Source organism: Micropterus salmoides, unplaced genomic scaffold (assembly GCF_014851395.1).
Source record: "Micropterus salmoides isolate LMB-PRFRI ecotype aquatic unplaced genomic scaffold, ASM1485139v1 Ms_hic_scaffold_8, whole genome shotgun sequence".
NCBI classification, from domain to species: domain Eukaryota; kingdom Metazoa; phylum Chordata; class Actinopteri; order Centrarchiformes; family Centrarchidae; genus Micropterus; species Micropterus salmoides.
This window is the reverse complement of record NW_024044570.1, coordinates 15,611,020-15,636,634: the sequence shown is the minus strand read 5'-3', so window position 1 is coordinate 15,636,634 and position 25,615 is coordinate 15,611,020. Positions and strand designations below refer to the sequence as shown.

At 39.2% G+C, this 25,615-nt stretch overlaps 2 protein-coding genes across 4 annotated transcripts; one reads left to right on the top strand and one right to left on the bottom strand.

The window, feature by feature from the left end:
- Positions 1 to 972: 972 nt before the first annotated feature.
- On the bottom strand, positions 973 to 10,975 carry LOC119893466 (ubiquitin-conjugating enzyme E2 Q2-like). 3 transcript variants are annotated; one of them, XM_038705649.1, is made up of 13 exons: positions 10,722 to 10,975; positions 8,270 to 8,374; positions 8,006 to 8,128; positions 7,866 to 7,922; positions 7,607 to 7,756; positions 6,254 to 6,338; positions 6,088 to 6,148; positions 5,892 to 5,982; positions 5,750 to 5,808; positions 4,929 to 4,977; positions 4,728 to 4,823; positions 3,639 to 3,705; positions 973 to 3,548 (listed from the first exon to the last, which is right to left on the bottom strand). In XM_038705649.1, the coding sequence occupies exons 1-13, from the start codon at positions 10,878 to 10,880 to the stop codon at positions 3,517 to 3,519; spliced, it is 1,134 nt and encodes a 377-aa protein (XP_038561577.1). In that variant the 5' UTR covers positions 10,881 to 10,975; the 3' UTR covers positions 973 to 3,516. The 3 variants fall into 3 exon arrangements, 2 of the variants coding, with proteins under 2 accessions (XP_038561577.1, XP_038561576.1); XM_038705648.1 differs by having other exon boundaries at positions 7,607 to 7,759; positions 10,722 to 10,972; XR_005442808.1 differs by lacking the exon at positions 5,750 to 5,808 and having other exon boundaries at positions 7,607 to 7,759.
- A 4,101-nt stretch (positions 10,976 to 15,076) lies between these two features.
- Positions 15,077 to 18,822, top strand: LOC119893832 (UDP-glucuronosyltransferase 2C1-like). The gene is made up of 2 exons (XM_038706188.1): positions 15,077 to 15,263; positions 16,201 to 18,822. The coding sequence occupies exon 2, from the start codon at positions 16,220 to 16,222 to the stop codon at positions 17,819 to 17,821; it is 1,602 nt and encodes a 533-aa protein (XP_038562116.1). The 5' UTR covers positions 15,077 to 15,263; positions 16,201 to 16,219; the 3' UTR covers positions 17,822 to 18,822.
- The last annotated feature ends 6,793 nt before the right edge of the window (positions 18,823 to 25,615 follow it).

Here is a 25,615-nt window from a genome sequence, read left to right as displayed (position 1 = left end):
CAACAAGAACTCTTGACACCTCTTATGAATATTTTGCTTCTGAGGACAGAATGATCTGCATCTTGAAAATAGGTTACAAAATTCAAGACAAATATTTTGTATATATATTGTACTTACTGTTCCTCTGAATTGTCAGCTCAGCAGCAAGTTGGTAGGAATATTTTACGCAACACAAATCAATTTGTTTCAGTGCTAGAACCTGCCTTATTCTGTCTTGTTTCAAGATACAGAATTTGTTTTTTCAACAAGTGGATTTAAATTAAAAAGCAGGTTGAACTATTCTTACTGCACTGCAAAATTAGATTTATAGGACTCAATTAGACACAGAAATGTCTTCACATGAATTAGGGGTTTGCAAATTACACTTAAAATGTTCTCCACTTAGACTAACAAAAAAATGATGCTGCTCACACATGAATCCTTTCATTAAAGTCCTATAATACATATAACACAAGGAGCCATTTTGTTACAGTGCTTTTGTTACATTATATACATTTTGCCAAAAATACATCTGAGCTTAAGATTTTGAACACAGGATGTAAATGAAAGGAGTATTTGTAGATTGTTGTGTCAATCAAGTTTTTTTCCCCTTTGTGATGCTTGTCATTGTAAATGCATACTATGCAGTGGTAAATAACATTGTTTTATTCAACTTTCATGCTAAAATATTACATCATTCAGCACTTCCCCATATTTTTCTTTGCAGCTCTGAAGAATTTAAATGAGATCCTAAACGAAAGTCTTTGATGTGGCTTTGCATCACCTATTCATCTGTAGGTGAAACTGTGTGATAATTAGTCACCTTACACGAACAACACTTAACATACATAACGTTACATAACCAAATCAGTATGACAGTTTGTATCAGCAGTAACTTTTTATTCACTTAATAAAATATCAATATCAGCCCAATACAAAGTAACAGTGCAAACTCAGTCTAGTGACTCAAATAACACACAGGGAAACCAGTAAAACGGCAATAATCTTAAAATTCTTTATTCATAAACTTGATGCAAGTTTACAAATTACTGTACATGGTCAAAATTTCTTCAAATGGAAAATGAAAAACAAAATAAAACCAAAACGAGCTAACGGTGCCAGATTTGATCATCTGTTTGTTGGTGCCAGTAAATGAATAGACAATTGAGACAAATAGATCTTTTCAACACACAGTCCAGTTAAAGTAGCGTGCAAGTCTATTCACCACGGCATGACTATCAAACTTCAAACGTCTCTTAATATCCCCTCTGACCAGAGTTTTGGCATTTACGAGGGAGTCTCACACAGGTCGATAAAGGCTGTGTAGCGGCAGAGGTTGTACTCAAAACTTCAAAAAGTTTATGGTCCAACTTTCCTGTGCCGCCAGACAACACAGGCCCTTTAGAGGTTCTTCTTGATGATAACTCCTCCTCCCTCAGCCCCCCCTTAGACATGTAACAACAGGACATGTGCTGAGGAAAAAAAACAAACAAAAAAAAACATGTTTCCTGATTTAAAACATGTTTGTCGTTATACTTGACCTCTCCAGGCTTGTTGCCAGTTGTGCAAATATTTTTATCTGGAATATTTAAAGATCACATACTGAAATCAAACCTACTTCAGTACTTGTGAGGAACAAAGCAAAAGCAAAATAAAAAGGGTTTTTTTTTTTGTTGTTTTTTAAAAAAATACTACAGTGGGTATTGATGAGCGATTACATGTGTCATCATGCTACTGCAATCCTGTTACAATGGCATCTTTCTGTAAATGTCCTTCCTCTTGCATCGCCTGAATTAAAAGAAACACGTGGCCCATATTATCGTAAAGCTCACTGCATTTTCTGTTTCTGACATCAAATCAGTGGGTGACAAAAGCCTAAACATCAGCGTCAACTAATTCAGGAAAATAACCCCCAAACCCAACACGTACATGTACAGATTCCCCTCCTAAGTATTGTTTGTTACCTGAGTTGCCATTCAAACATACTTTTGCAGACAGTGTTAACAAATAAACTGCAAAAGAGCCAACAGATAGATACAGTGTGTGTCCTGTAGTATGGGCAACAGCAGTACTGATGACGTACTACAATATATTGCATGCTCAAAAGGTAAAACGTACAGATTTTCAGGTTAGTTCACATCACACTACTAAGGATCCATCTTGTTACAAACCAAAAGCGACACAGAAACCTTTGTGATATATTATTGTGGCAAAGGAAGCCCTGCAAGTGATGGATGTTGAGAAAACCAGAGAGGGGATGAATCCAGCTGCATGTGACGTCATGTGACAGGTTAGCAGTTTCCAATCTAAACTGGGCCAGGACAAACCATGATGGAAAGAAAATCACATCCACACACACTTAACTGAATCTCTCTCTAAAGCCCATCCTAGCACAGTTCAGCTTAACTGACTGTAATGAAAGCCAACTATGTTTTACAACAGTGCTTAAGACGAGGCACCTGTGCAACGAGCTGTGACTTTTGCACACAGGGCTTCATTTTCTGCATCAAACCAGCAATCAACCACTACAGCTATAATCAATAGAAAGACCAATAGCCAAACTGAGCACTTGTGGGGCCAATGTGTTAACAGAAATAAGGCAAAAAGAGCTCTTTAGCTTCAACATTAATCTGTTAGAACTTCCAAGATGATGCCCTAACACTCATCTCATCATCTTCTGGTGAAAATGCATCAATATATTCCTCTTCCCAAGACTAGAAATGTGCAGATTATCAGATGTATCATGTCCTTTGGCCCTGTTTTATTATTAACCACCGATGAATTTGTTCACCAACAGCAGCCAGTAACTCCTAGTTCAACAACATGGTATCACTTTGATTCTGCTTGGCCTAATATTCTTTGCAAATTTTTAAAAAAGCTAAAAGATACAGAGTGGTAGGTTATCTCGACTTAAAGATAAACTTCCAACATCTAAAAAAATGGCTCATTTATTGTCTAGGATGCTCAAATAATAATAATTAAAAAAAACCACTTGCCAAATAATATTTCTAAAACAGTATATGCATTTATGTACCAGTTCATTTCCGAAAGAGAGAAAAAAAAAAGACTAAACAAAAATTGGGGTGGATAAAAACAGGTGCAGTGAGGTGCCACTTGTAGAGCTTCGGTATCAATCTTTTAAAATTCCTGTTTAAAGAGGGATAACTGACTGTTTGTGAAGCCCATTTTGTCAAAGCAGCTAAAAAAAACGCCTTTCCTCACATTTAAGGAGAAAAGTTTTTTTTTTTTTGAAAGACAAATGAGCATTAAGAAAAAAAACCAAAACAAAACAAAAAAACCGGAGTAGTGATACTCTCACATTGTCCTCACTAAAACACTGAGGGGAGAAGCCAAGTGATACCAGAATAAAGTCTTTCCTGGAGTGGGCGAAGGAATACTTGTCAGATGAGCCAACAAAATGGTTTCCGCGAGAAAGATGATATATCCCCAGTTAAGTCAAAGGGAGGAAAAGATTCCAAAGAAAACAAGATACTTTGACCCAAAGACATGTTCTCAGTGCATAGTGGCAGTAGCTCCTTATCCGTCCTCTTTAGGTGGTGTGTACCAGCCTGTGAAAGCAGAAAGAGAAATCCCTTTGCAAAATCATCCATACCACTGTGTGTCTATTGAGCCCCAACCATCGAGAAATATTTACTCACCATTCTTTTCATGTATCTGCACAAGGGATTTGTACGACTGTTGTGCTCTGGCAAGATTGTACTGGTTCTAAAAAAACAAACAAATAATGTTCTGTTAGATGCACAGAAATTGCCCGCTATGCAACAGTAACATTTGTTGCATGCCACCCCCCATAGCTCTCTCCCACAAGTTTCTGTCATCTTTCTACTGTTGGCTAAACAAAAAGGCAAAAAACAACCAGGATGTATACGTTAGTCTTTACACCTCCAAAGTGTAAGTAGTCAGTTAACAAGTCTGTGAAAATATATACACAGTATAGAGGGTCTGTCCTTTAGTAGTAATGGCAGCAGAAAATGTACAGAAAATACACTGAAACTGTAATCGTTCTCCTCGTCACATATAAAGGCAGCTAGAGGATTTTAAACACATACGGTCATTCAGAGGGGGTAACAAGCTTTTATTGCGTTAATCTAATCCTCTATCAGTTCAACTGCTGAATGATCTCTTTAGGGGTGAGAAAGCATCAATCTGTAAGGGTGAGGGGGCCGTGTGAGTTAGAGCCCATGAAGACGTGTCATTCTTTGTCCGTAAGTGTGACTCATCCATGTGTTTGCTAGTTTAAGGATATTTGTTATAGATAGATAACATTAACTTAATCGTTATCGTAGGTTGTTGCAGCTAAAGTGTAAACAATATTCTTTTTCTGACATTATTGCATTACCACCACCTTCTTTGTACAGCTCACCCTGATTTGCATGTAGCATGTGAAAACCAAGCAGTTCTGTGATCTGGCAAGAGGAAATACTTATGTGTGGCTAAAGTGAGTCTATTAAATCACATTTGGATTTTAGCCAGACACTTGGACTGAAATGCGCAAAAAGGACCTCCGATTTAACACTTTTCCCTTCCACTTGTATTTTCTGCTGAAACACAACACAGCTGCTGCACAATTTACTCTCTCCCCAACAGTTCCTGGTTGTCCGCATATAGGATTCATCGCAGCCCTCTGAGAGTTTTCGCCCCACCTTTGAGTGTGGCCATTTGAAATGGCTAGAAACACTTTCTGTGGTCTAACGACATGCTGACAGCTGACAAATGACACCAGTTACCTTATTGGCTCCAAACTGCACCCTGGCCTTTCCTTTAACCAGAGTGGCATTTATCTGCATAATGACAGACTCTATGGAATAGGCACTGCTCCAGCCCTGACAAAAAACAAAAAACAAAAAAACAATCCACACAAAACCATTACTTCCAATAATAAGTTGAGCAAAATGATGTCGTAACATCTATCAAACTCATTTACATACCTGTTTTGTGAGAAGTTCCATGCACAAGGCTCCTCCTCCTAGAACATAACTGAAATTAAAAAAGCTAAATTCAGTATTAAGGATGAGTTGTACATTGTATATTTAAAAAAACAGAAATGTACATTTGATCAAGAAAGTGTTCACTTGACTTTTTGCAAATTTGTTGTGCTTCAAATTTTACAATGTCTTGATTTTACTTGTGGGAGAGATTTCTATTTTCACAATGTTGAATCGCAATTTTTATCTAGAAGATGTTGTGAATGCAACTTTTGGATGTACCAAATAAATTCAAGCAGTAATTTCCAGGCAAATTTATTTATGCCTATTATTAATAATCAGAGCACTTAAAGAATCTGTTTTTGAGATGCATGATGGATTTGTATCACAGTGGTAAAGCACTGAATGAATTGCCAGAAAGTCTTATTTGCACTGGTATATGGCAATTCTTTAATTTATTTTAGAGGCAATAATTTGCAGCCAGTCATAAGCAAACCACATAGACTGCACCACGCAGTAGTAACATGGCATAACATAAAGTCCACCCTGCACCTAAAAGCACAAAGTGATTCATCAAAAGATTTGACGTCAGCTTTGTAAACAAGCAAAGCACAGTATCAACACATCTGCAACAGCTGCAGGCACAACATATGATGTGAAACATGTGAAGTTCAAATTCCATCCACGATAGGACAAATTAATGTCCTGAGTAAATCTCTCCCAACAAAGTCCAAAATCCAGGTCAAAACTGTGCGCACAACAAATGTGGACCAAGTCCCAGAGAGTGTAAGCAAATTGGGCAGGGGAGATCACTACACACTCACCCTCCGGAGAGCACAGGTGAGACAACCCGTACAAAAGGTGGGTCAAAAGGAAAATTATCCTGTCATATGAAGGAAGAAAAAAAACTTCAGAGAAAACTCTTTCCCCCAAAAATCAACTGACAAACATGATCACAGAACTCACTTTATAAGAGAAATTGAGCAGAATGTAGTCCATTCCTTCCTTTTCTTTTAAGACCTGCAAGTCACTATGTAATGGACTATCTGGGTCTACCCTGTAATAAAGAGCAACAAGTCAAATCTAGCAAAAAACCCCTCAACATTAACACAATATTTGCAAAGCTGGAAAATTTTAAAAGCAAATGAATGTGAGAACTTACGTTCTTAACTTGACATGCCATTCATAAAGGCTGTCACCGACAAGTTCGACTGAATAAATACCTATGAAGTAAGTGACATGAACACAGAGCTGTACTTCAATCTGCTGATGAGATGTTAAAACCACAAAAGTCACCACTGTGGGATGAAATGTGTCATTGTAGTCACCTGTCTTGTAACTCTGTGATCTGTAGATCTCCCTGAGTTCCTTCATTAGGCGGTCCGAGGCTTGCACCGAGCCAGACACGGCACCCTGCAACATAAATCACAAAGGTGAATCACACAGATGGCAGGACACCAGGACAAAGAAGAAGATACAGCATGCTACAGGTGGGCAGGGCAACATCAGGGCAATCAGAGATCCTGTGGGAAAAGTCCTGTTTAATTCTATAGACAAAGTTACATTTGAGCATTTTCAATGCTTGAAAAGACAACAAACTCTTTTTGAATGAAACGGGTAGATTACTAAACATTTCTACTCTAAGCCCATAAAGTGAAACCAGTTTTGTGTTTTCTGATTGCAAAAACGGCATGTTGAGAACTTTCATTATTCAAGCTGGCCTTTTCTCCATCGCCGATGAGGCCATAGTGTTGCCTGATAACGTTAGATTGCGCTGCTGCGAAAGTTGAGAGCCAAGTAAACTTTTTGCTGGACAGCCTAGCATTTTATTCCTCTGCTGGAGCCCTCTGTGCCAGCAGCCACACTTTGTCAGCAGTGAAAGGAACGATGAGTCAGCATTTTGGACGTAGTGCTGCTGTTGATCTGAACATGGCCAAACTAACTGAAAAAGTTGTCAGAATAATTTATAGTATAATCCTATAGTACTGTGTCCCATCTTACATCGGGTGAAAGGCGGGGTACACCCTGTAAAAGGTTGCACACAAGGTCACACCTAAGGATAATTTTGGAGACACCAATTAACCTAGCCTGCATGTCTTTGGATGGTGGGAGGAAGCCACCAGGGGAGGAACATGCAAACTCCACACAGAAAGGCCGGGGCAACAGGGGCTTGAACCCACGACCTTCTTGCCGTGAGGGGACAATGCTAACCACTGCACCACCACGCCACCCCCCCAAATGGTTCCTGGTTGGCAAAATATCCAGACACGCTAAACATCTAAATTTATTAGTAGAGAGCAACGCAGAAAACATTTCACCCATAAAGCAGGAATTTGACTGACATTTCATAGCTAATGCTGCTCATCTCAAGTTGTGAACATTATGTGGGCTGCCACTTAAAAGTGGTGTTTCAGCCTTCTCAGTAGACAAAAGGTGGTTACTGATCTAAATCTGTTTAGTTTAGTTATTATTACTTCAGTTACCTACAAATGTGAAATCTAATTAGATTTGATAAGGTATATGACAGGATTTGGACTCAATAAATAGATTTGATACTGAATTAACATTCAATTAAATGTTTAAAAGAGAATTTACAGGGAAAAGCAGCTCCTCCTCTTCTCAGCTCTATTACAGTCACCAAAACGCAATAAAAAAAACACATGAAGTGAATAAGCACTTACATTCAAGTGATCCTGTCTCTGGTTTTTACGAATCTTCTCCAAGATGGCGAGATTTTCTTTTTCTATCCCGTCATCTTCTGACTTTTTTCCATCTACTGGCTCCTCTTCTTTCATGTCGTAATGGTCCAGATCTTGGTCCAGGTCAATGTCCTGCTGCCAGTGTTATCAATTATGTTTAGAAACAGGATGTAAAACAAACTGGGCCATTAAGTTATAAATCATATGAATACACCAAACTGCGAAGAATACACATTGGTACCTCTCCCATTTCTTCCTCCTCTTCCTCCTCAGATGTCACCTCATCTGGTGGCCCATGCTGTAGTGCAGTGAAACATTGTGAGCTGAGTTTTTAAATGCCACAAAAAGACATTGAACTTTATTCTTGTTTTAGGTGAGTACCTTTCGCTCTTGGGTAATTGGGCCAGCAGGAAGAGGCTGGTCAAGCATTTCTACATCTGGATGCTGTGGCAGGTTGTAAAGCCGACAGAGATCACAAATGAGGCGCTTCAACTGCTGAAGAAGCTGTGGGTGAAAACAGATAATGAAAATCAAACTGCCATTAAACAATTCTACCAAGTTTCCACTCTTACAGCACTGAACATAATGTGACATTACCATTTTGAGCAAGCCTCTGTGGAGCCGGATCCCCATCAGCCAACTTACCAATGTGCTACCTCTTCTTACATCCTCCAAGCGTTCCAACACGTCAGCCAGACTAGGATCATCTGAGTCAACAAACCATATTGGCGGCGTTGAGGGATAGGATTCCTGCAACCGAGGCAAGAGTAGGAAATTAATTTAGCCAATCATGCTATGTCAATGGCTTCATTGTCTAGAGATAGTAAACTGGCAGAGAACACCACTGTTTTTATGAAGCCAAAATGTTGCCCTGGGAAATTTCTTCTATATCAAACATTTGGTCTGAAACTATAAAAGATTTCAGACCAAATGTCTTAGCCCACACAGCCACCCACTGAACAACATGCTCTGTCTCCGGCCAGCTATACAGCAAGTGTCTCTCCAGCATTGGACAACAAGTGGCTGCACTGAACCTTCAATTAGAGCTTAATATAAATGTTAAATCACAAGACTTCGGTTTACATGAGTAAAGATGGAAGAAATCTGAATTATAAAGGCTTAATTCTTAATCCCAGGAGATTATGGTATACTGGGGGGGAAATATAGCTGGGCTGTTGTGTAGTCTAGCAAGCGGTCAGCATCTGTGTGTGGTACGTACAATATGTAATGTACTGGTCTCCAGGAGTGTTTCATGCCTCTCAAGATTCCCATGTTTACGACTTCTGAACATACAAGTAGTTAGACAACTCAAGATAGTCGTATGATTGTGGTGTTAGTCGTGTGAGGATTTAAAGTACTGTGCATTGACAATACAGCTCTATATCCATTCAATTTGAGATTACTTACCTTAACTGACAGACTTTGGCTGACATTAGGCATCAGTCTTTGTTTGGTTTTCAGACACTTCTGTTTTATTAAGCGCCAAGTCTGATATGTCGGAACTTTCAGAGAAATCTTACTCATAACAATGACTTGTTTGTGAACAGTTTTTCCAAGTCAGAAACTGGTCGTTACAGTAATTCCGATATTAACGACACATAAAATAATAGTTTTTTGTGCAGATTGTTGTTGCCATGGCATAAGCTAATGACATTTGCATACAGACAAACCGCTGCCATTTAACATTTAAGACAACTCCACACCTTTCTAGGATCAAGCACTAACCATCATGAAGCCAAATTCAAAGAATGTACATACCACAGTGGAACAAATCAGCGCAAATAACTACGGCAAGGTTATTATTTTCCATCTCTACCTGCTCTAGGTTCAGTTCAGCCTATCAAGCACTGGTGATCATGCAACATCCAGCTAATCAGATGTGGGAAATGTGGGTTTGGGGTTCCCAGAGGCAGGATTGACTGAACTAAGTGGCGGGACCACTTTTAACTCACTCACGTCCCCTTTTCTAGTACAAAGATCGTGATGCACAATGTACTCTGCTTTCATTGAGATTGATGCATACTGACTCAGCTTGAGTCTCAACATGACGTGGCTATCAATTTTTTTTTCTTTTAAACAAACCTGATCTGTGTCCCCAAAAACGACCACTAAGTGGAACGGTGTGTGGGTGTGGATGTTTTTGCTTAGAGAGGAGGATGTGGTCAAGATGTTAGGATGGTCTGTGCCACCTAAAAAAAAATACGAATGCAAGTACCATGAAAATCACCTACACTTTGTGATGGCTAACATCATGCGTTTGGCACAACTTTGAAGATGATTTACGTTACCGACGTTACACCGCTTCAAAGACTTCGTGTTGAAATGTATGAAAACGACAGGCCCATCTAACGTTATATATATATATATATATATATATATATATATACTACGAAGCTCGCATTATTGTAACACTAACAGTGCAGACTCCTTCATATCTACATTTTATCGCTGTCAACATATTTTGCTATCCCGATAAAGGAACCAATAACGTCACAGCTTTAAATACGTGCCTGTAAGTTCGTCAGAGGGATCCGGCTATTTACTGAAACGGCAGAAAACAGTGGAACAACATTCCACTAAACCGCCTCTATTTAACGTTAAAGAACTGAAAAGGGACATTGAGTGGTGTGCCTGTTCCGATAACGTGTTCTCTGAAATATAGTTAAAAAGAGCTGTGGTGTTCATCCATACCTAAGCAAAGTAATGTTGAAAATAAACTAGATCCGTAGGTTCAGTTGATAGAAAGTTAGCAGACGTACTACTGAAAACAGTAACGCATTTATTTTGGCTAACAAGACAAGCTAGCGTCAACGTTACTTTCAGTTAAGAGGCTAGCAAAGGCTACCGCAGCGTCGTTACAAGTCGACGCCGTTTCGTACACTTTTAAAAAAAAAGTGAATTTAACACTGGTCCGATGTTGTTTTATTTAATCAACGGGGTTACTCCGATCTTGACGGTGAAACGCAGCATGAAAATAAAAGTCAACACTTTTATTCGTAGTTCATTTGTAAACACGAAAACCTTCCGCGGAATGATTTGGTTTCAGTTGATAGTCAGTGGCAGGGTTAGCTTGTGCGCAGAGCTGGCCTGGACTCACCGTGATGTTGCAGTGAATGATCAGCAGCTTCTCTCCGGTTACGTTGAATTGGCAGCTGAGTTCATCGGGTTTCCAGTCTAATATTCTGAATCGTTCGTGGTTTGGGTCAAAAATTGACTCCAAAAACTTCAATTCGGCCTTCAGCCCCGAAACCGACATCTTCTACTCATCTCAAACCACCAGGCCGCTGGGAGAGGGGAAGTCGGGGCGGGATGTGACCGCGCAGTTGAGTCGGGTCTACGGATCTCGCATGTTAGCGTGAGAACAACAACAAAGGGCTGGAGGGTGAGGTTCATGATGTAGACACTGTCAGGAGAATTTGACAGCTGTTACACTACACAACTTTACATTAAATGAAATGTACTTTATTATTTAATTTTGTGTTGTATTCATTTGTTAATATTACATGACGTGATTTTATTTGGCACTAATTTCATAGTAGCCTAGTGCTCAGAAATCCACCCTACTGCACACCCAACATGAAAAAATGCTAAATAATGCATGTATATAATAATAATAATACAATATATAATAATACAAGCAAACAAAAGCTTGAGCAGGCTGGATTACCCTCAGACTGAGGGGCCTCAAGAGCGCCAGGTTAACTGTGTGTTGGTTGGTTTTGGTCATTTGAGTAATTGCAAATTTGTTTGGGAATTTCCACCACAATGGTGAAATATCAACTGGGTCCTGCATTAATACACAACCCTGTGGTTCTGTGTCAAACTCCAGTTTTAAAACCTTATTAAAAGGTGAGTTTATAGCGTGGTCACATGGTTATTTATGGCTAAACAAAAGTGTATATCATCAAATTACCACAAACTAAATGACAAAGAAAAAAACATGTGGCTAGTATTCCAATATAGGACTGCAGGGTTTTTTTTCTGTGTCTCTGTGCAAAATATAATAAGGCTACTGTCTATAGTGTGCAGTGTGTTTTGTACTTGATGGGAACTTTCAGGCAACTGGGGGGCCCAACAGAAAGTATTTGAGCTGGGGCCCCCAAACAGGTTAATCCAGCTATGTAAAATAAAAAAAGTAGGCATCATCAAAAGCATTACTTAAATACTACTTTATAAAATGGTTTGGCCACTTGAACAGTATAATACAGTCCAACACAAACCTAATGTCTTTGTCTATTGAGAGATGTTTTAAAACTGTATCACAGAGGTGTTGATTATTCTTTATGGTAGTTTTTAGCAGAATACCTATAAGGCAGTACAAAAACCCTGGATAAATGGCAGCATTCACAGCCTCAAAAGGGAATGCAGGAAAGCAGAGCGCAGATGGAAAAAATCCAGTCTCCAAGTCCATTACCTCAGTCTGAAGGATTTATTAATTAAATACAATAACATGGTTAAGGATGCGAGAACACACTATTTTTCTGAACTCATTACTACACATAAACACAATCCCAGGTTTCTGTTTAAGACTGTGGATCAGCTGGTAAACCCAACCCCTCCTTGTGCCTCAGCTGGAAGTAATGATGACTGATGATGATTATTTTACCAATAAGGTGGTGTCAATCAGAGCCTCTATTACCCCCGCGGCCTCTTACTCAGAGGTTCCTCACCAGCAACAAGAGAGTTTTAACCAGTTTTATCCCATTGACTTGTCTGAGCTTTTAAAAACAGTATCACAAATGAGAGTGTCCTCCAGCCCACTTGATGTAATACCTACAAAGTTTTTACTGAAAGTAATAGATTCTGTTGGGCCCCATTTGATCTCTGTTTTCAACAGCTCCCTATCTACTGGTTGTGTCCCTGATTATTTTAAAACGGCTTGCGTGAACCCACTTTTAAAGAAACCTGGTTTAGATCCCTGCCTCCCACATAATTTTAGACCAATTTCAAAACTGCCTTTTATTGCAAATATTCTAGAAAGAATTGTGTCCAAACAGCTGCTCACTGTACTGGAAAATAACAAAATATTTGAAAAGTTTCAATCTGGTTTCAGGAAGTACCATAGCACTGAGACTGCCCTGCTTAAAGTCACCAATGACCTTTTAATGTCTGCTGATGAAGGCATGTGCTCAGTCCTGGTACTCCTGGACCTTAGCGCTGCTTTTGACACCATTGATCACAACATCATGTTAGACAGACTGAGGCACTGGGTGGGGATCTCTGGTACTGCCCTAGAATGGTTTTCATCCTACCTGTCAAATAGGAAGTTTTGCGTGTCTGTAAACAACTATGTCTCCTTGTTCTGTCCAGTTAAATATGGTGTGCATCAGGGGTCGGTCATAGGACCCATTTTGTTTTCCTTGTATCTGCTTCCCCTTGGATATATTATCCATAAACATGGCATTTCTTTTCATATTTATGCTGATGACACACAAATATACTTGCCCGTCAGATCCACAGACCCTGGAATGCTGAGTTCACTTACCGACTGCCTTTGTGAAGTAAAAAAATGGATGTCAAATAATTTCCTCCAGCTGAACTCAGACAAAACAGAAATCCTGGTCATTGCGTCCGAGCAGATGGCAAATCAAATACTGCCATCTGCTGGTTCCCTAGTAAATCACATTAAGCCTGTGGCAAAGAACCTTGGTGTTTGGTTTGATAGTAATTTAAATTTCGAGCAGCACACCACAAAGCTTGTTCAATCATGTTTTTATCAACTTAGAAATATAGCAAAAATTATCTATGAGAGAGATCTATGTTAACTTTTAAGGACACCGAGACCATTTTACACGCCTTCATCTCATCACGCCTGGATTATTGCAACAGCCTTTTCACCTGTTTAACCCAAAAATCTATTGATCGACTCCAGACTGTCCAGAACTCAGCTGCCAGGCTTTTAACCAGAACAAAGAAATATGACCACATTACTCCTATTTTAGCTTCATTACACTGGCTCCCAGTATGTTTTAGAATTGACTTTAAAATTCTATTGATCACTTTTAAAACTCTTCATGGCCTCTCGCCTTGTTATATTTCTGACCTTTTAGTCCCATACGCACCAGCACGTACCTTGAGATCCTCGGGCAGAGGTCTGTTGTCTGTTCCAGAGTCTCGACTGAAAACTAAAAGGGACAGAGCGTTTGCTGTCAGGGCCCTGAGGCTCTGGAACAGCCTGCCCGAGGAAATCAGGTCGGCTGAGTCAGTGAAGTCTTTTAAGTCCCTTCTTAAAACATACTTTTATAGGAGAGCCTTTCCCGATTTTATTTGACTTTATTTTATCCCTTTTATTTTATTGTATTTTACTAATTTTATATTTATCTTAAATGTGTATTTTAGTCTTTTCAGTGTTCTCATGCTTTTATCTTGTATTGTTTTTGTATTATTGTCTGTTTTGTATGATTTTTATGGTAATGATATAGGTATTATTGTGTTGGCTTGTTGATTGTTGTCTCAATTCCAATCTTAATTTAACTTTGCATTTATTTATTTTTTTATTATGCGGACACTGATTTCTGAACACAATAATCCTAACATTACTCCCCCCGGCAGGTCTCGTTATAAAACCCAGGTAACCCATGTTACACAGTATGCTAAACTCAAGTCATTACACCTGAGCAAAATTAGCATATATTCCTCAATGTGCAAACACTAGTAAGCACATTTAATTGAACACATTAGAATTTAGAGGATATCAGGATATTAAGACCTGCCTGTGATGAAAACCCAACTCAATGTCACCTGACACAGTACTAGTAAAATTTGTTTACACAGTTTATGTACTGATTGGAGCAGTGGTTTTAAGTTCCAAGATAAATCTTAGTGATCATCAGCTGAACAGAATACTAACAAAATAATAAATTTCTACCACACACAATCTTTTATAATTTTTCCAATCCTTGCTTTTAGCATTTTTATTACTGTATTATTGTACATCTTTAAGTCCTGAAAATAATCAAATAAAATATTCTGGGAGGGAAAAACCTCTCTTTGACCTGGCCATCATCTATAGACGTATACAACCTGTAACGGGAGGTAGAAAGTTACTTGGTTGGGAAACACCGGATTAGAGTACCATGTGTAAAGCAATATTATTGAGTTTGTTGTGAAAAAGATGATTATATTCAAACTACTGATTCATCAACGACCTTTCTAGTGCTGTGTTTTTTCTCTCCCATCTTTGTGAAATGAGTATTTGGCAGGTTATGCATGTGAGGGTTTAAAAATAGCATAATGTTATTTGCAGACCCATGGTTTTCCCAGAGTAGTTTGGTTCTTATGGCTCTGTGCTTTTTTAAAAATGGGCTTGTTAAAATTACTGCTGGGCTCAGGTAAACCGATCAAGAACAATTCAACTTTAAATACACTGACTTGACACTAGATGGCACAACAGACAATTTTTTTTTCCTCTTGCAACTAAACATGAACTCTTGTAATCATGAATTCTTGTGCAACTAAACATTAACTCTTGTTGCAGCATTACCATCAACAGTAGACACATTTTAAAACAGGGCCGTTTTCTGTAGCAGCACACAGCTAGTCATAAGTTTAAGGGACTTACTAGGAGGTGTATTCACCACTTTTTCTTTCAAGCTGTGCTGTTGAAGTTGAATTATCTTTCGTGTACCAGTGGATTTGGGTAAGTAAATAAAAAGCTCTGTTATGAGCACAAAACACATAAAGTAAAAACAGCCATTGAATGTGTGTATTGGTGAAACATGGTATAAAGAATAACAGTTGTCTGTGCAGGTCTTGGTAGTTATGTTTAAAGTTTACAAGGTAGGCTAATGCTTGTACTGCAATCAAGTTTTGTTTAAAAATATTATTTCATTAGTTGTTGTGTAGAGTATTTCCTGCATTAAAGTCATACAATCGGGACTGATAGAAAACATTTCAATCTGTTTTAAGGTTTGTTGTTTGGGCAATCCTTTTGTTTTCATTTGATTGCCCAATGTAATGTTCACAGTCCAGTTTCATCTCAACATTGGGGGGAGATGTTTTCTGATCCTTTACTCAAGTAAAAGTACCAATAAAACAAGGCAAAAATACTGCATTACAAGTAAAAGTCCCTAATTCATAAGTATTATCAGTAAAATGTACTTAAAGTGTAAAAATTAAAAGAACTCATTCTGCAGTAAAATGTTTGTTAGATTTTTAATACTAATGAAGGTGTAAGTAGTACAATATTTTACTGCTTTCTACTGTTTACTGCTCTCTAATTTACTGTTTAACTACTTTAAATATAATTAGGTTGTTTAGTCCAGTGGTTCTCAACCTAGGGGTCTTGTCCCCCCAAAGGGACAGAAGATAATTTGTGGTGTCGTGATTGATTAAAGGGCAGGAAAGTAAAATGATGTAGTACAGTAAAAAGTGCATTTCCCTCTTAAATGTAGTGGAGTAGAAGTATAAGGTAGCGTCAAATGGCATCTTAAAATCCTGCTTAAGTGTAAGTACTTGAGTGAATGCACTTAGTTATTTTCTACCTCTGCATTTCAGATTATAGCATGACTGTAAATAAAACATGTACTAACCAGACAGACAGATTCTTACTGACTTGTTTTTTTTGTATGTTTAAGGCCTCTGAGGGACGTCAACATGAAGGTGCCTCATTCGTCTCTGATCACCTTTGCTCTACTGTTGAGTCAACTCTCCAGTGCATCAGGGGGCAAAATCCTGGTGTTCCCATTGGATGGAAGCCATTGGGTAAACATGAAAGTACTCGTAGAGGAACTGCATACCAAAGGCCACGAGGTCACTGTGGTTCGGACGTCCGATAGCTGGTACATCAGCGAAAAGTCTCCTCTCTACACCTCTGTCACTATTCCCAGCCCTAATGGATTTCAGGAAAACTTTGATACTTTTTTGTCTCAACTGCTAGAGGTCCGGCTTCAGGGTAAGCACACATCTTTTTGGTCTAACATCTGGAATCGTATTCAGAGGCAGCGGGTCATCATGGACCAGTTCTCTGAGTTCCATAAGGGCATGAGTGAAATGGTCGTTCAGATGTTTGAAGATGAAGACCTGATGCAGACTTTACATCGAGCCAAATATGACGTGGTTTTGACTGACCCTAGCATCGGCGGAGGGGCAATGCTGGCCCGTCGGCTCCAACTTCCTCTTGTTTTCAATGTCAGATGGACCATTGAAGGTGAAGCTCATTTCCTTATTGCTCCCTCACCTCTGTCATACATTCCGTTCACTTCAACGGAGTTGACACATAAGATGACCTTCCCTCAAAGGGTAAAAAATGTTTTGAGTTATATCATTGGGATGTACGTGCTATCATGCATCTCAGAACCTAATTACAAACCGGTAGTTGAGAGGTACTTTGGCCCTGGTGTGGATTACTCAGCATTTTTCCTGGATGCTGACATATGGCTTATGAGGAACGATTTTGTCTTTGAATTTCCACGTCCAACAATGCCAAATATAGTCTACATAGGTGGATTTCAGTGCAAGCCCCCAAAGCCCCTCCCTGCCGACCTGGATGATTTTGTCCAGAGTTCTGGAGATCATGGGGTCATAATTATGACCTTAGGAACTTTAGTCGGGAGTCTTCCACAAGACATTGCCGAGGAGATTGCTGCAGCTTTTGCCCAACTGCCTCAGAAGGTTGTGTGGAGGTATATCGGACAAAGGCCAGCCAACCTGGGAAACAACACATTAATGGTCAACTGGCTGCCACAGAAAGACCTCTTAGGACATCCCAGAACTAGAGTGTTTGTGACCCACGGAGGCACTAATGGGGTTCAGGAAGCAATTTACCACGGAGTTCCTGTAGTTGGGCTGCCCTTATTCTATGATCAGCCTGATAACCTCTCCAGAATCAGAGCAAAGGGAGGAGCTGTGATTGTGGATATTGCCATGCTTGATAGACACATTTTTGCAGATGCCCTAATGACAGCTCTTCACAATTCCTCGATCAGGGAAAACATGCAGACACTCTCAAAGCTGCACAGAGATCAGCCCATGAAACCACTGGACCAGGCTGTGTTTTGGATAGAATATGTCATGAGACATAAAGGAGCCTGTCATCTGCAGACACAGTTCAACAAAATGTCCTGGTTTGTTTACAAGTCTGTGGATGTCATTGCTGCTTTGTTTACAGTTGTTTTGCTTATAATGTTCACCAGCATTTCAATTGTAAGATTGTTGTGGAGAATTATTTTTGTTGGGAACAAAGTTAAACATGAATGACATGAAAAATAAAATGTTTGTTTTATGTGTGAAATCTAAGCACTATCAATAACCCAATATTTATTTTTGTGTGTCAAGTTGATAAAGTTGAAAGACAGGAAAAATACTGGATGAAATCTTTTTGATTCATAAAATGTGAAGAAATAGCTGTCTGTTGACAAAATTAAGGCTTATGACCTTACTATAAAAAATAAAGGGTTAATGTGTTTTGTAACAAATATTAATATCATATAAATATAAATGCAATAGATGTTTATCACTTACCACCTAACTGTTTGGACAATAGACCTTTAGAATTAATGTTTCTGTTAGCTAATATGAGTTATGGATGTGGATGATAATGGAAACATAACTGAATATGATGAGTAAAATATTTTGAAGATTCTACTTAAATTAATAGTGGATACTCAGTTAAAACTTATGTATTAATTAAAACAATTACTTCAGATATTAAAAACAAAAGTAATATTATTGTAATTTAACATGTTTTATGTTATTATGATACAGTTAATGCATACATAAAAAGTAAACACATATTATATATTATAATTTAAAAAAATTTAACTTAAAAAGTGTACATTTTAAATCTTCCATACACAAGGACCAAAGTGTCACGTAACGGTAAATTTACCACATTTACACAGACACAGGAAATTTTAGCTTGACAATTTTTGCTTGCATTATGTAATATACAATAAAATAAAATAAAAATACAATAAGCATTGCTTATACAACTCTTATTTTACAGCCCTTTAATTGGGAACTCACAAAAATCTTAATATCTTAAATCTTAAAACAAAAGGAATTTCTCTGTTCATTCTTTAGAGGCAGAATATAAAAATAAGATTTACATCTGAATTTACTTATTTCAGTTATAAATGAATGATTCAGTAACAAATTGTGATGATCAAAATGTATGAGAGGGACTGGGATTGTTTTTTAAGTTACATTTGACAAAAGATGTTCTACTTTTATAAAAATAAATGTTTTCTATAATTATGTTCATATGTATCATTTCAAAGCATTTAGCCTCTTCTATTTCCACTGTCTTTTTTTTCATTTCTTTTTAATTTCTTTAGGTGGAAAGTCACATCCCAGGAACCATCTATGTTCTAATTATTTGTCGGCACAGGAGCTTCTGGATCCTGATGGTCCCTGTCTTGAACAGGTTCTGCGTGAAGTTGCCCTTCTTTTTTTTGTCATACTTATAGATTAAATATACTCCTAATCCTAAAGTGAACGATATGATATGCCCCATTCCAATGGCCTAAACTACAGGCAAAAGAATAAACAAGGAAAAAGACGAGTTCCATTAAGCTGGTAATTAACACTGTTAACAAACCAAAATGTTGTATTAAGTTGGGTTTTTTTTTACCATCCTAAAACCATGGCAACACTGGCCTGTAGTTTGGTCTGTTCCACTGATTTTCTCCCACTGATTTGAATTGCCATGAAGTACAGTTTTCAGTGACATGCATGCTAAACATCAGAATGTTGCTATTGTCACTATTAACATGTTTGCATTTAGCTCAAAGCACTGCCTCACAGAGCCACTAGAATGACTGCATACTTTTCATATTGTTCACAGATCAATTTCTTACAAATGCCAAATCGAGACATTCCTTATACCTGAGACACAGAAAAGCATTGCTTGGTCCTGAGCTTTAACTTCTGTGATGAGTTGTGGTTGTCTGGTTCGCACCATTTCTGAGGAGCAGCTTCATCAACAATTACATACCTGCCTGACCAGTTTGTCATTGCACAGGCATAGTATTGGCCATCCAAGAACACCAGTAGGGACCACACTATGGCAAGGATGATGCTGAAAAACTCTTTTCCCCACATGTTTTTGAAATCTCAAACTTGCATCCTTGAATGTTTATCATCAGCAGAAAAACCAGAACTGCAGGAAAAATTAAAAAAAAGCAGCTGCAAAGAGAGCATTCCATGTGGGCATATAAACTCCACTTCCACTAACTTCTCCAAGCAAAGAAGGATGAAGCCAAAAAACACACTTGATACAAGAGGGCTCTTTTCAAATTCACTCTTCACTGTGGAGATCCAGGCTTGGTTCTGTGCCATTTTTAATTCTGCATAAAGATAAAAATAAAGATGCAAAGTCAGAGAATAAATGAATTAAGGACAATGAACGGGTCTATTTTCGTCAGTCAGCCTGAGCAATGTGAAGTCAGTGGCGTCCTTAATCATTATTTGCACTTTCAGCATCATTGACAGCACAATATAGAACTAATCCAAACAATTCCCTTCATAAAAAACTGAAACTTCTTTATACTAATACTTTAGTGTTTAAAGGGACAGGGACGTTGGAAGTCAGTCACAGTTGGGGTCACTGAAAGAAGGTCCGTCCACATAATGACGTCATACTAGCTTGTAATATTCATGTTTTTGTATTCATTTAAATGGCCAACATAGCATGTCTAAAGGTTATTAACAAATTACAACAAGTTGAGAACATTGTAGCCCACACTACAGCAGACAGCAAACTTGAACACCAGCACACTGTAGGCTATGTCAAAGCAGCCACAGCAGTTACATAGTCATCAGCAGGGAACTGATGCTTGAGAACTGCACGAAGACGAAGAGGGAGAGACAGCGTGCGGATGAGAGAGAGATGTGACCCACAACCAGTTCATCATAGTTTATAATAATGTAGCACAGTGAGGATACAGATGTTTCACAGAGGCTAGGCTATACACTGTTAAAAAAAAAATATGTGAAAAAAACGGAAATATTCTGGCAGCTGGGGCACCAGAAAAATACTGTAAAATAACAATAAATAACCAACTCGTAAAAGAATTGAAATATACCAGAAAAATACCGTTAAATAACAGTAAATAACCCACTCGTAAAAATACGGTAATATTCCATAATGACAAGTCTGTAATTTTACATGTGCAATTTTTGGGGATTTTATTGTTTAATTAAAAACATATAAACCTGTAAAAACAATTAAATTACCTTTAAATATAGTTGAACACTGCTATAATACAAATAATCAGGCTTAAAATTTATAGTAGAGTGCTTTAATTGAGTTTTATTATATAATTTCACATAAAAATCTTGTTAATGTAATCAATATATATGTAAAAAAGAATGATACAACACCTGCAAATACTAGATTTTCCTTTAATAAAAATGTCAAAATACTGTTCTAAAACTGGTAATCAGCTGTGTGTGTGTGATCATTGGACTTTTGGACCATTCTTCTAGTTCTTCTAGAAGGGCATTTGTGAGGTCAGGGACAGATGTTGGATGAGAAGGCCTGGCTCGCAGTCTCCGCTCTAATTCATCCCAAAGGTGTTCTATTGGGTTGGGGTCAGGACTGTGCAGACCAGTCAAGTTCTCCACACCAAACTCGCTTATCCATGTCTTTCTGGACCTTGCTTTGTGCACTGGTCAGTCATGTTGGAACAGGAAGGGACCATTCCCAAACTGTTTCCACAAAGCTGGGAGCATGAAATTGTTTTGGTATACTGAAGCATTAACAGTTCCTTTCACTGGAACTAAGGGGCCGAGCCAAACCCCTGAAAAACACCCCCACACCAAACTTTACACACTTGGCACAATGCAGTCAGGCCAATACCGTTCTCTTTGCAACCGCCAAACCCAGACTTATCCATCAGATTGCCAGACAGAGAAGCGTGATTCGTCACTCCAGAGAACACGTCTCCACTGTACTAGTGTTTAGTGGTGGCGTGCTTTTCACCATGTATCCGACGCTTTGCATTGCACTTGGTGATGTAAGGCTTGGATGCAGCTGCTCGGCCATGGAAACCCATTCCATGAAGCTCTCTACGCACTGTTCTAGAGCTATCTGAGGGCCACACGACGTTTGGAGGTGTGTAGCTCTTGACTCTGCAGAAAGTTGGCAGCTTCTGCAGATGAGCTGACCCTGCACTGTGATTTTATATGGCCTACCCATTCAAGGCTGAGTTTCTGTTGTTCCAAATCGCTTCCACTTATAATTTATAAAGTTATAATACCACTAACAGTTGACCTTGGAATATTTAGTAGTAAGGAAATTTCAAAAATGGACTTGCACAGGTACCAAGCTTGAATTCACTGAGCTCCTGATAGCGACCCACTCTTTCACAAATGTTTGTAGAAGCAGTCCACATGCCTAGGTGCTTGATTTTATACACCTGTAGCCATGGAAGTGATTGGAACATCTGAATTCAATGATTCGGGCAGGGTGTCCCAATACTTTTGGTAATATAGTGTAAACTGTCAGATCACACAGTCCTATTTATCAATGCAGTTATATTGTAAATCAAACGCTGTCAAGCTTTTTGGATGTAAGGAACGTCAAGCTAGTGTAGATCATCTGCCTTTTGCTTATTGCTCACACTTAATGGAAGAGCTGGTGGTGGAGGGGGAGTGGTTATCTGCTCTGTCATTTTTGCAGCCATGTAGCCACCAGACTTTCTGTGGAGAGGGCTATGGACTAACACATCTCCAGAATTTGGTCACCATACCAATTATTAAGGGAAACTTACTTAATGTCTTGCAGACCTTGGATAGATATACTGTTGATTTTGTTTGCCGTTGTTTATGTTTTCCAATTGAGCTAAGAACCCAAGTGGTTTCTTTAGGTCATCCAGAGGTGTTGTTGTGCAAAGCCAGTTGAATCTGAAAATGTACTTTTGGCTTGCATACCAAAAACTTGCAAACAAATGGATTCATTTGTACTGCCAAGAAAAACTTCACATTCGCACTTGTCTTCTTTTGGACTTCCCCAACTCCCATGCACACAGTTGTACGCTGCCTTGCAAGGCCAGGTGGACCTAATTCAGCAATCAGCTGTAGCACTCCTGGGTCAGAACTAGAGGACAGAAAAGGAACAGGGATGCACAGCACAGAGAAACACATACAGCAAGAAAAACATTTACCAGATACATAAACTTGCTTTAGAAAGTCATAAAATATCATATTGAAACCAGGGAAGTCTTTGGATTGTGCATAATGCCAGCATTTTAAGAAATACTTTCCAATTACTTTACATTCAGATTGCACTTTAATCTTGGAGCTGTGTCTAACAGTATCCAAAATATTCTTTATATTGACCCAATTAGGTTTCTAATGAATAGATCTGAAAACGTTGTCAATAAGGTATATAAAAACTAAACTACTTTTGTTTCAGGAGAACAATTCTTTACACTGAAATGGATTGCTTGTGTGGCTTATTTGTTGTTAGCATGGAACTGAAAAAATGGTCTATAAATAGTATCAGATGTGGGAATTTGTATTGTGGTGGTACTCTAAGAGCTCTGTGGGGTGGTGATGGCGCAATAGATAAGACAAATGACTTTGGTGTGAGAGACCCGGGTTCAATCCCCGACTGTGACCTATCCACGTGCGACCTCACTTGTAAGTCGCTTTAGATAAAAGTGTCAGCTAAATGAATAAATGTAAATGTCTGAGTTTGCTCAAATTAAGTAAATTTAAGTGAGCCTGAAACTTTCATAAATAACCCTAGTACAAAATAACTCAAAATGGGTTTCTGGTCTCTATTATAGGATAAATGAATTTATGTAAAATAATGTCAACATATAGTCATTTTTAATTATGAAAAAAACGGATTTAAATATGTTTACTTTAGGTTTTGATAATACACCTATAGCTAAGACTCTTCAATCAAGTATCTGTAAAATGGCATTAAAATTGATTTTTCATCACAAACCCATAATTTTACAGGAAGTTTTCTTTTTTAACCACATTAAAATGTGTGAACGCCTGTCATTTAACAATAAATAAAATATTACCTTTCTGTAATTTTACCACTTTGGGGCAATTATATAGTATGGTAATCTAAATTGTAATCTAAGAATTATAATAAAAGTCAAAAGCTGTGAAATTACAGTAATTATGGCTGTTTTCAATGATCAAAACTGTGTTTCGACAGTTTAACAATACTTGTAGACAATATATACTGATTAAAATAACATTTATTCAATATTTTTATTTTCCAAATATCCATAATTAAAGATATTTGTGAATTAACAAGAAAATCTATGTCAAGTTACAGAACAAATGTTTTTTGCTACGGTTAACTGTTACTAATTGTACCAAGTTTAAGAAATGTTTTTACAGTTTTAAACTTATTTTTAACAGTTTTTTCTTTTAAATAATAAAAATAATGTTTGTGAAAATACGGGAAATTCCTGAATGTATTGTAACAGTTTGTTTACGTTAAAAAACCCAATATTTTTTTAAAATAACAGAAATGTTATGGTTAATCACAGCTACAGGTTATTTTACATTAGACATGTAAATTCACAGTTTATTTTTGCAATTTTTTTATATTTTCATGTATTTCAAAAATACAGGAAAAAAACTGTGAAATAAAAAGGAATAAAACTTTAAAATTTTAAAGATTCTTTTTACAGTGTATACAAGGATCAGTCTGCAGTGAAGTTCACACATCATTGATAAACTGCAGAACGTCTCGGGTTACGTATGTTACGTATTTAAGCACGCCGGCACACCGGACACATTAGCTCTTTGCTATGAAGCAAGGCACTCCAGGCGGGGTGAGGTGTGGCCCTGCCTGGAGTGCCCAGCCAGCTGCCTCACACAAATCCTGGAGCGAAGCCCCTGCGAGGAGGGCCCTAGAGGCCGCCATGCCTCGAGTAGAGTGCGCCCTTACGGCCATAGGTGAAGGCGACCCACACACCTGATAGGCCAGGGAAATAGTCTGAACGATCCAGTTGCTGATCGTGTGTTTAGAAGCACACCAGCAACTGGTCTGCTTTCCTCCACCGGGAGGACCTCAGAGTGAAAATACTCAGATGAAGTCTCCCGTCCTCCGCCGCCACATGAGGTGGGGGATGAAACGCCTGCAGCACCGTAGACCCCGCCAACCTGGACGGAACCTTAGGGACATAGCCTGGACAGGGGTGCAGGATGGCTCTGACCCTCTCCGGGGCAAACTCCAGGCATTGAGGAGAAACCGAAAGTGCCTGGAGATCCCCCACCCTCCTCAGAGAGGTGATAGCGAGGAGAAAGGCCATCTTAAGGGTCAGGTGCTGTGGGCGAGAGCGCCGCCTCGAGTCCCGGGTGCGCTGAGGGGGACCCCGAGAAGCGACACTCTGCCTCTGGCTCTGGCGGTAGGAGCTGGACGACGGCTGGGACCGTCTCTCTGCAGCCGTCGCCATCCTGGACCCAGACTGGCGCGGGAGATACTGCTGGAAGGCCTCCGCTTGCGTCCTGGCATGCTGAAACCTGCTGACGACAGCGTCCACCGCCTCGCCAAACAGGCCAGAGGTCGCGACCGGTGCGTTGAGCGGGAAGGTCTTCTCCCTCTCCTGGATGCCCGACAGGTTGAGCCACAGGTGCCGCTCCGTGGCCACCAGCGCCGACATGGAGCGGCAAATGGCACGGGCCGTCTCCTTTGTGACTCGGAGAGACAAATCCGTAGCTCTGCGGAGCTCAGCGATGTCCTCCTCAGAGGGGCCCCCTCCCGAGTCCATGTCCTTCAGCAGGTCGGCCTGGTATGCCTGCAAAACCGCCATCATGTGCAGGCTCGCACCAGCCCGGCCCGCCGCCATGTATGCCTTGTCCATCAGAGCAGATGTCACGCGACATGGCTTGGTAGGCTGCGCCGGCTCTTCTTAATAATGATAAATAGGACTGTGTGATCTTGCGAGAGATAGCTGGCCAAAGCATCCTCAACCCAGGGGATCGTCCCATAGCCGAAACCCTTAACCCCTGCGACGTCGCTGTAAACCCGGAGTGGGGGAGTAGTCATGCTGAGAAGGGCTTACCCCAGGATTT

Excerpts from the sequence above, each read along its gene's own strand:
- LOC119893466 (XM_038705648.1), bottom strand. The coding sequence starts at position 10,880 with ATGTCGGTTTCGGGGCTGAAGGCCGAATTGAAGTTTTTGGAGTCAATT. Across the intron at positions 6,339-7,606 it reads AGAGACAGGATCACTTGAAT|GGTGCCGTGTCTGGCTCGGT; the intron begins GTAAGTGCTTAT and ends TTTATGTTGCAG. Across the intron at positions 3,706-4,727 it reads TGCAGTTTGGAGCCAATAAG|AACCAGTACAATCTTGCCAG; the intron begins GTAACTGGTGTC and ends TTGTTTTTTTAG.
- LOC119893832 (XM_038706188.1), top strand. The coding sequence starts at position 16,220 with ATGAAGGTGCCTCATTCGTCTCTGATCACCTTTGCTCTACTGTTGAGT.